At 36.4% G+C, this 9,909-nt stretch overlaps 1 protein-coding gene across 1 annotated transcript; it reads left to right on the top strand.

The window, feature by feature from the left end:
• Positions 1–1,989: 1,989 nt before the first annotated feature.
• LOC135210428 (glutamate receptor-like) lies at positions 1,990–9,058 on the top strand. The gene is made up of 6 exons (XM_064243327.1): positions 1,990–2,455; positions 5,472–5,619; positions 5,864–6,044; positions 6,685–6,872; positions 7,887–8,286; positions 8,936–9,058. The coding sequence occupies exons 1-6, from the start codon at positions 1,990–1,992 to the stop codon at positions 9,056–9,058; spliced, it is 1,506 nt and encodes a 501-aa protein (XP_064099397.1).
• Positions 9,059–9,909: the final 851 nt, after the last annotated feature.

Genomic DNA, 9,909 nt, shown 5'->3' on the forward strand with positions numbered 1-9,909 from the left:
AGAATGGTACTGGGACTTTATGGACACTCTGTACATATCATACCACAAATAATCACCTAATAAAGAATTTCCTGTACCTTGGTAATAAGGTGTATATATCCAATGGGATTTATATATGTGATAAACGCACATTCCCTAACCAGGATTCCAAGTGTAAGAATATGTCAGTGAGAGAGAGTGACTGGTTGGGCTGTAAAGTAGGCTTGAATTAAGTGTGCAAATTCCCAAGTCGGTCATATATATATATATATATATATATATATATATATATTATATATATATATATATATATATATATATATATATTGGTTACTCAATAAACCGATTGCCATCACTTGAGCACAACGCGAAATATTTCTATAAACAATATGTATATCATTATTGACCTAAAGTACGTAGTAATTTCATAGAACTTCCTATATCCAAAGAGGGCTATGCGAAGAGCAAGTGACCAATATCTTATTCAGATAACATTTTGCGTTTTATACTCCATCAACACCGTGACTGACTATTCTTAAAGCAAATGCTTTGGTAAGGAAGTGCTAAGTACTGCTGTTACGATTACACAATTTATAATAAATAATAATAAGCTTTATTTCCAATATTTACATTGGCTATTCTGTATATAAGTAGCGATAATTTCAAAAGGAAAACAACGGATTAAGCTCCTATTCTTTCAACTCTGTTTCTTAATTAATAAATTGATGATAAAAAATAGTGGGTTTTTTTATCCACATAGTTAACGAATACACATCCATGAAGACCATTATTCTATCTGTGCGATTACACCATAGATTATGATAGGGAATGTTATATAATTGTTTTCCTCAGTAAAGTGAAATATAAACAAAAATAGTAAAAAATAAAAAGAAGTATCATCCCTTTAAGCTTGACAATTAACATTTGAAATGCATTACAATTACTGAGGTGAAATATAAATCTGTCACTGAGATAATACGTAAGTATTCATGTTAGTGTAGACGCAAACCAATATGGCGATGGAATGAGGGATTTGTGATAAAATCGTGGGAAAGTACTCAGGGATGAATTTCAGGAACAAGGCGTGATCAGACATCCAACTTACTAAGGACGCGGGTTAAAATCTATATTTCAACATTTGGTTTGTAAGAAGTTAGGATTTTTTAGGCTAATCAATGTCAGGTGTCTGTCTGTCTGCCTAGGGCTAGCCCAAGCTTGTCCCATTGGAATAGTAACTATATTTTATAGGATTATATGATCCCATAACATATAGAAATGAACTGAGGGTAAGAACTTCGACCTGAATAAATAAAATTTCTCTTCCAGGTCGATTCGTTCACCGGGATATGAATCGAAGACATCAATTGGCTTGGAGAATACTCCTTTTCTTGCTGGAGAGTCAGTTGGTGAATGGACTGAACGCAATGGACCTGTATCCAGAAACGCTGGATTATGATAACATTCCACGGACATCTATAGAAGATCTGCTTCTAGAGACGCTGCAGGAGGCATTCAGAGGGCCACTGGCTCAAAAACAAATCCATTTCTATTTAGATCCTGACGTAGAAGGTCGAATTAACTTAGATCGGCTCTTGGATCAGGCAGGGACGCCGCTGGTCTTGTCAAGGTTTCTTGTCGAGGACGAGATTTCTAGCTCGAGTTACTCCGATGACGAAGAGGTCGTAGACGAAGCCGTCGACTATGATGAGCTGAATCTTTATCAGAATAACGACAGTATCCCTGATGAGATGAGCTTTGAGAATATAGGGTATAGTCGTCGCTACAACACAGGTAAAAGTATGCGTGCATGGTGTAAGTGTAAGTCAGTTGCTTATTTGCAAGATTAAGAAAAAAATTTCTCGAATTGTATTTCTGCGATATTCGTTGGAAGATGATGATCAAAGCGACTGAGAGGAAGTTTCATTTTTGCTGCATTAATCGTATTGTCATCGTCATCTAATCATTTTATCTTCTATAGAAACGGTTTTTGTTTACGTTAAACACGAAAGCATGACGACCGTCTCCTTCGACTCCCGTGGAACGTCCTTCGCCGGCCTCCTCCTCATATCCCTCCGGGAAGATGACTGCAACGTCAACACCGTCAGACGGGTGCCCCTCTCGAGCCAGACGTCCTCCGTCGCTCTCCTATGCCTAGTCACGAAGGACGCCCCAGAGGGCAACGGAAGCTTAACGCTGAGTTTCCGGGTCCACACTTGGCTGCCCTTCCACCCCGCAGAGGAGCTGATCAGGCTCGGCACCTGGGCTCCCGAGGATTTCCCCGAGTGGGAAGACCTTTTCGTCGACAGGTTCGAGTCCCTGGAGGAATCGACGCTGCGCGTGTCGAGCGACAATTCGGACATGCCCTTCTTCTACAGCAGGGACAACAAGACGTTCGACGGCACCAGTAAGCGAATTATGGATGCCCTCGGCGGGTGGATCAACTTCACCTCCACCTTCACTGAGAGTTCGAGTGACGGTGAGATTCGTGGGCTCCTTTTGGCATAAATATGTACACACATATATAGATATACATATAACACACCCACACATACACACACACTCACATTCTCGGCATTCTCGTAGGCGGCAAATGAAAAAATCTATATTGAGTGAAAGGTTGGTCTCAAAATTCCACATTTCATGAAATAAAAAGGAAAAAATGAGAGAAAAGTGCTTAAGTGTATGAAAAATAGAAAATAAAGGCGTAATCCGACCTCCAGCTTACTCAAGTCGCATAAGTTGTAAACGTTGTATTCTTAAATTCTAACGCAAATTAACCCTTAAACACCGAATGGACGTATTAAACGTCGAGTCAAAATCTCCCCCGATTTCCGAATGGACGTACCATACGTCGGCTCAAAAAAGTTTTTTTAAAAATTCGCGGAAAAATACTTATAGGCCTACCAGCCAAAAACTTTTGAATCACGCGCCTTGGGGGATGCTGGGAGTTCACGGATCAAGGCGTTGATTTGTTTACAATCGTTACGCAGGCGCGCAAGCGCGAATTTCTTTCTTATCGAACTAAAAAGTATCAGTGACACATCTCAAAAATTATTTCGTCACTTTGACATAATTTTTGCACCGTTTTAAATTATCCGTTACATGAAGTATTATATATGAAAATGTGCGCAATTTCATTTAAAATACAACGAAAAAATACTCATGATTGTAACTTTTATCAGTTTTGAAATATTTCCATATAAATAACGATAAGTGCCAAAATTTCAACCTTTGGTCAACTTTGACTCTACCAAAATGGTCGAAAAACGCAATTGTAAGCTAAAACGTTTATATTGTAGTAATATTCAACTATTTACCTTAGTTTTGCAACAAATTGGAAGTCTCTAGCACAATATTTCGATTTATGGTGAATTTATGAAAAAACTTTTTCCTTACGTCCGCGCGGTAACTCTTCCGAAAAAAAATCATACATGCGATTGTGGTAATGTTTGCACCATTTTAAAATTAGCCGTTAACATAAAATTTTATATATGGAAATGTGGGCAATTTCATGCACAATACAACTAAAAACAACCCATGGTTGTAGCTTTTATCAGTTTTGAAATATTTTCATATGAAAAATGATAAGTGACAAATTTTCAACCTTCGGTCAATCTTGACTCTACCGAAATGGTCGAAAAACGCAATTGTAAGCTAAAACTCTTATATTTTAGTAATATTCAATCATTTACCTTCATTTTGTAACAAATTGGAAGTCTCTAGCACAATATTTCGATTTATGGTGAATTTATGGAAAAAATAACATTTTCCTTACGTCCGCTCGGTAACTCTTCCGAAAAAATCATACGTGCGATTGTGGTAATGTTTGCACCATTTTAAATTAGCCGTTACATAAAGTTTTATATATGAAAATGTGCGCAATTTCATTTAAAATACAACCAAAAATAATTGAAGGTTGTAGCTTTTCTCATTTTTGAAATATTTGCATATAAATCACGATAAATAGAAAAAAAACACGTTCGGTCAACTTTGACTCTACCGAAATGGTCAAAAAACGCAATTGTAAGCTAAAACTCTTACAGTATCGTAATATTCAATCATTTGTATTCATTTTGAAACAAATTGGAAGTCTCTAAAACAATATTTAGATTTGCGGTGAATTTTTTAAAAAAACATCTTTTTACTTCCGCGTGTTACGAATTCGTACATCATTTTGTGATAATATTTTTCCGGTGTTGCTTTTATTGTTTTACAATGTATTATATATCAAAATGATTGCAATTTAGTGTACAATACAACGAAAAAAAAAAGACTCTCGTTAGCTTTTACCGTTTTTTGCACAGCGTGATTTTAATACAATTATGTATGAATTTTTTTTTTTGCTACCATATATCGCATTATTTACATATGATAATAATATTATTTTTCATTTCTGATGATTGCATACTAAACTTCAGGCAATGACAAAAAACGGAGCCAAAAATGAACTCTTAATCTTCAAAACTAAGCGCGCTGTGATTTTTGGAAAAAATTATTTTTTCCGCTTCCGCGCTCACTCAAAACCGGCTCCGGCATTCGGGGGAGTTTTTGATTTTTACCGCTTCGGCGTTTAAATGTTAAGGCCAAATGCAGCCTTGATTTTCCAACGAAAATTAATTAAAATAAATACGCTAAATTGTATTAAGAAAGATTTTTCTGTACTGTTTAACGAGCTCTTTATTTATTTTTTCCATTTTCATTCTAGTAAATAAATCATAAATATCTTATCCTAAAATTCCTATATCTTTAACTCAACACAAAACCTTTTTCAGACCTTTTTAGGCTCTTCCATAGACCTTTCCTAACCCCACCCAACAAGAACATCAACAACAACAACAAAAGTAGTTTGTAGGTTTACTCCCCGAGTTAGTGAAAATTGTATATACCTAATACAAATGTCAGGAAGTAAAATTTCGTCCTCTCGTGGGTTCGAACTTGCGTCCAGCGGACAGAGGAGAAATCGGGACTTCATAATTATATGAAAATAATATTAATGCCGAAGGAGAGAGAATTGGATATTAAAGGACATTTGTAACTTAATGCACATATAGTAGTTTCACATCAACTGTGCATCTGATGTCTAAGCCAGTCCCTTACGACGCTCCTGATTGGCTGTTGATAAGCCAATCACAGGGCTGGAAACTCTGTTCAGTCTCTCGAGAGAGCTCACATGGGTAGGGTCTATGTTCCACCTCTCCTGAGGGTTACATCTTTCAAAAGTATCCCTCAGAAGAGGTGGAACCTATACATCCTGCCTGCCTATGGGAACTTTCTCGAGAGAGACTGAATAGAGTTTCCAGCCACATACATGCACATATACAAGAAAAGACTCATGCACTCATATATATATATATATATATATATATATATATATATATATATATATATATATATATATATATATATATATATATATATATATATATATATATATATATATATACATATTTATATATGTGTTTGTAATTTTCTTAACCTTCTTCGTTTTGCAGATAAATGGGGCGAGATCGTTAACGGCACTTGGGTAGGAATGCTGGGTGACGTCCTTAGAGGGGACAAGGATCTCGCAGTCAACTACTTCTCAGTCACTGAGGAAAGAGCTCAGTACTTCGACTTCTCAGTTCCTCACTACAACGAAGGGTAAGTTAAAATCGCCAATAGCACACAGATAAAGAAATCGTATTCGTTCCTTCAGAACTTTTCATGCCATCTATGACCATAGTAGATTCACATCAATCTGATGATGTCTAGGCCAGTCCCTTACGACTCTCCTGATTGGCTGTTCATAAGTCAATCATAAGGCTGTCTCCAGCCCTGTGATTGGCTTATCAACTAAAGTAACACCTTTTTTTTTTTTTTTTTTTTTTCTTTCTTTTTTACACAGATTCGGATTTACGATCAGAGTTCCTCCGCCTCTTCCTCGATGGCTCAGCCTGACTTATCCCTTCACTCCGGTCGTGTGGGGCGGGGTCGTTGTGGCTCTTGTCCTCATAGCTGTAGCATACTACTTCCTGCGGGAACAGCACGCTAGCTCCTTTTTCGAATCCTTTATGGATATTGCGAAGGTACGTTGACTCCTACGTGTCGATTATTATTAAGTTTTCTCTTCTGATCTTTCATATTTTCTTTATTGCTATTCAAGATTGATTTTTTTTCACAAACTTTATACCATTCTTAATCAGTGCGATTACCTTAATTTTAATCTACGATTCCATGTAAGAGTAAGTCTAATATACATTTAGATTATTTGCGTCTTCATCGGTACGATTGGACTTGATGTTAATTTACAAACCGGTTTAGGACTAGGTCTTATATACTACATGCTGTAGTGCGGTTTGCCATCAGTATTATTCAATGATTCAATCAGACTAGGTCTAATATACATGCTGCTGTAGTGCGGTTTGCCAAAAGTATTATTCAGTGATTCCTAGGCCTAATATACATGCTGTAGTACAGTTTGCTACAAGTATTATTCAATGATTCAATCAGACTAGGCCTAATGCTGCTGTACGGTTTGTCATAAGTATATTCAATGATTCCTAGGCCTAATATACATGTTGATGAACGGTTTGCCATCAGTACCATTCAATGATTCAATCATGATCAATTATTGCAAATGTTCCTGCCTTATGAAAAACGTCAACACTCCTTTGAAGAACATTATACAACACATATAATACTAACCATCCGGTTTGCATCCAACAGAGTCTAATAAACCAAGGTGGCATCGATCCCCCAGACTCCTGGACCATCAGGACGTTCCTGCTTATCTGGTGGGTGTCTGCCTTCGTCATCGTCCTGTCCTACACCTGCAACCTCATCGCCGTCCTGACTATCCCTGCCTATCCCAAAAGGATAAGGAGCATCGGACAGTTGGCTGAGAGCAATTTCAGGTGAATTGAAGATACATGACAATGGTTTGTGATAATGGCAGCTCCTTGGTAAACCATCTTGAAAAAAACAAATAAGTAAATAGATGAATGGATGAATGAATGAATTGATTGATTAATAAGCAGATAGATAAATGAATGAATGAATGTGTGAATACGTATATGATATATATATATATATATATATATATAATATATATAATATATACTATATATCCCTATTTATATATATATATATATATCCTATATATATAATAATATATAATATATCTATCTATATCTATATTATTATCTTATATAGATATATACGTATATATATATATCTATATCTATATATACGTATATATATATATATATCTATATATGATATATATATATATATAAATTATATATGTATAATATATATATATATCTCTATATCGTCTCTATATATATTCTCTTTTAAATTTTCTCTCTCTCGTTGATATACATTATAATATATTAATATATATATATATATATATATATATTCCTTAGTAAAACCATCTTGTAAAAACAAATAAGTAAATAGATAAATGAATGAACGAATGAATGAATATATAGATAAATATAGATAGATCAATAGATAGACGAAAAAATAGATAAATTCCTTAGTAAAACCATCTTGATAAATCAAATAAATAAATAAATAAGTTAATAAATAAAGATAAATCTATGAATAGGAGTCATTTATCAATCAAAACAGGTAAGATATTATTAATACGGACAGCAAATTGCTTATCAGCACCTGCAGTATGCATGACTATGCTTAATTTAAAAAGAAATAGATGTACGTAATTCATGATATTAAGCAAGTACCACAGGAAAGATAATAATAGGCAGGAAGTCGTAACCGAGTGATTTCGTACTTTGATAAAACATTGTCGTGGCAGTGCATTACGAATTTCTGCCTATTATTTTTCCTGTGGTATTAGCTTACGTATAACTACGTTATGGAAAGTAACGTTAAATGTTAATATTACGATTATGGTAAAAAAGGGTGTGTATGTTGGATTACGGCGAGTTCGTACCGGAAGCTCTGGCCACCTCCAAGGACGCGGAGCTGTTCGCCCTGGGCTCCAAGCTAGACCTAGTGCCAACGACCGTGCACCAAGACTACTTCGGGGAAGAAGGCTGCGTCGAACTGGTTCTCCAAGGGACCCACGCCCACGTCGAAACCTTCTCCTACAACCAGCTCATCTACATCGAAATGGGCTACAGCGACGCGGTCTACTTCGTGAGGGAGCAGATCTACAAGGCTAACTTGGCTTTCTTCTTCCGGAAGCATACGCCGTGGAAGTTCAAGTTCGACGAAGGTATTCGGCGCCTGGTGGAGTCCGGCCTGGTGCAGAAGTGGTACGACGACATCATGGCCGAGATCAGGATGAAAAACAAAAGGGTACATTGATGAAATGGGGTTGATGTTTTTGAGAATTAGTGAGATAATAGATACGACATTCTCTCTCTCTCTCTCTCTCTCTCTCTCTCTCTCTCTCTCTCTCTCTCTCTCTCTCTCTCTGATGAAATGGAGTTGATGTTTATGAGAATTAGTGAGATAATAGATACGACTCTCTCTCTCTCTCTCTCTCTCTCTCTCTCTCTCTCTCTTGATGAAATGGGGTTGATGTTGATGAGAATTAGTGAGATAATGGATACGACTTTTCTCATCTCTCTGCCTTTCTCTCTCTCCTCTCTCTCTTCACTCTCGTCTCTTCTCTCTTCTCTTTTCTTTTTGATGAAATGTGGTTGATGTTGATGAGAATTAGTGAGATATAGATACCTCTCTCTCTCTCTCTCTCTCTCTCTCTCTCTCTCTCTCTCTCTCTCTCTCTCTCTTCCATTTTGTCAGGTTTTATACCAGTGAATCTAGTCTGATGCAAATATCCTTAGGTAAGGTATCTGATTTTTTTCTAGCCAGAATATGGCTCCATAACTTGAAACAATGGCGTCCCGCTAACATGAGAATAAAATTTAACCACAATGAAAGTTTTTTCAGTGTGGAAAGTGGCTAAATAGCAAAAGCATTCAATTGTCTATATCTCCTTCAGGAAGTGATGGAATCCAGCGAGCAATCTCTGTCTATGGCCCATCTGCAAGGCCCATTCTTAATCCTCGCATTTGGATTAGTGGTGTCCTCTGTGGCCTTCATCACTGAATATCTCCGGAAGTGACGTAAAAAATCTACAGATGGAAGGAATAAAGATCAAATAATACAGTGAAAAGAGACGATCTATTATTCTATTCTTCATTTATTCTATATTTACTTACTGTTGCATCTCGAGATAGGATTTTTGTAGCTTTATTTTTCCTGTTTTGGTAAGATCTCGTTTCCACATGGCCATCTGCTTCTTACCAAGGTACAAAGTTTTGCGTTAGTGATATTCTTGCTTTGCTTTTTTTTCCTATGGAAAATTTTCACGTTCACTGCAAAGTTTTTTTTATTTTTTTTAGAACAATCACGTGGAACGTAAACTCTCAATTATTTAATACCTGAGATTTCAACCATGGTTTGCTGTCAAACCATGGTTTTTTCTTTCTAGTTGTTTTATTTCGTATATAACATTAAATGCCATCTTTATAAGGTACGCTGTGGAAGCCTCCTACAACAACAACATTGTCTTTGTTATATTGTAATGTGGGTTTCCATAGAAGGTTGTGAAGGAATCTTTAGCATCCAATTGGTGCTTTGAATGGACTCAGAGATCCACCATGAATACCAGTTCAACTCTCGAAACCGAGTTCATGACTTCATATTCGCATTGCATTCCTCCCAGAGAATAATGCTAATTATATCCTCTTTGAACCAGGTTACAAAGATGGAGTGGGATATCTATATCCCAAAGACCAAGCACTGGGACCTATGAGGTTATTCAGCGCTGAAACGGAAATTGACAGTGACAAGGTTTGAAAGGTGTAACAGGAGGAAAACCTCAAAGCAGTTGCGCTATGAATCAATTGTTAGGAGAAGGTAAAGAAAGTAAGATGGAAGAAAGATAATATGAAAGGGGGTACAGTAAACAGG

The sequence above is a fragment of the Macrobrachium nipponense genome, chromosome 39 (assembly GCF_015104395.2).
Source record: "Macrobrachium nipponense isolate FS-2020 chromosome 39, ASM1510439v2, whole genome shotgun sequence".
Lineage (NCBI taxonomy): Eukaryota > Metazoa > Arthropoda > Malacostraca > Decapoda > Palaemonidae > Macrobrachium > Macrobrachium nipponense.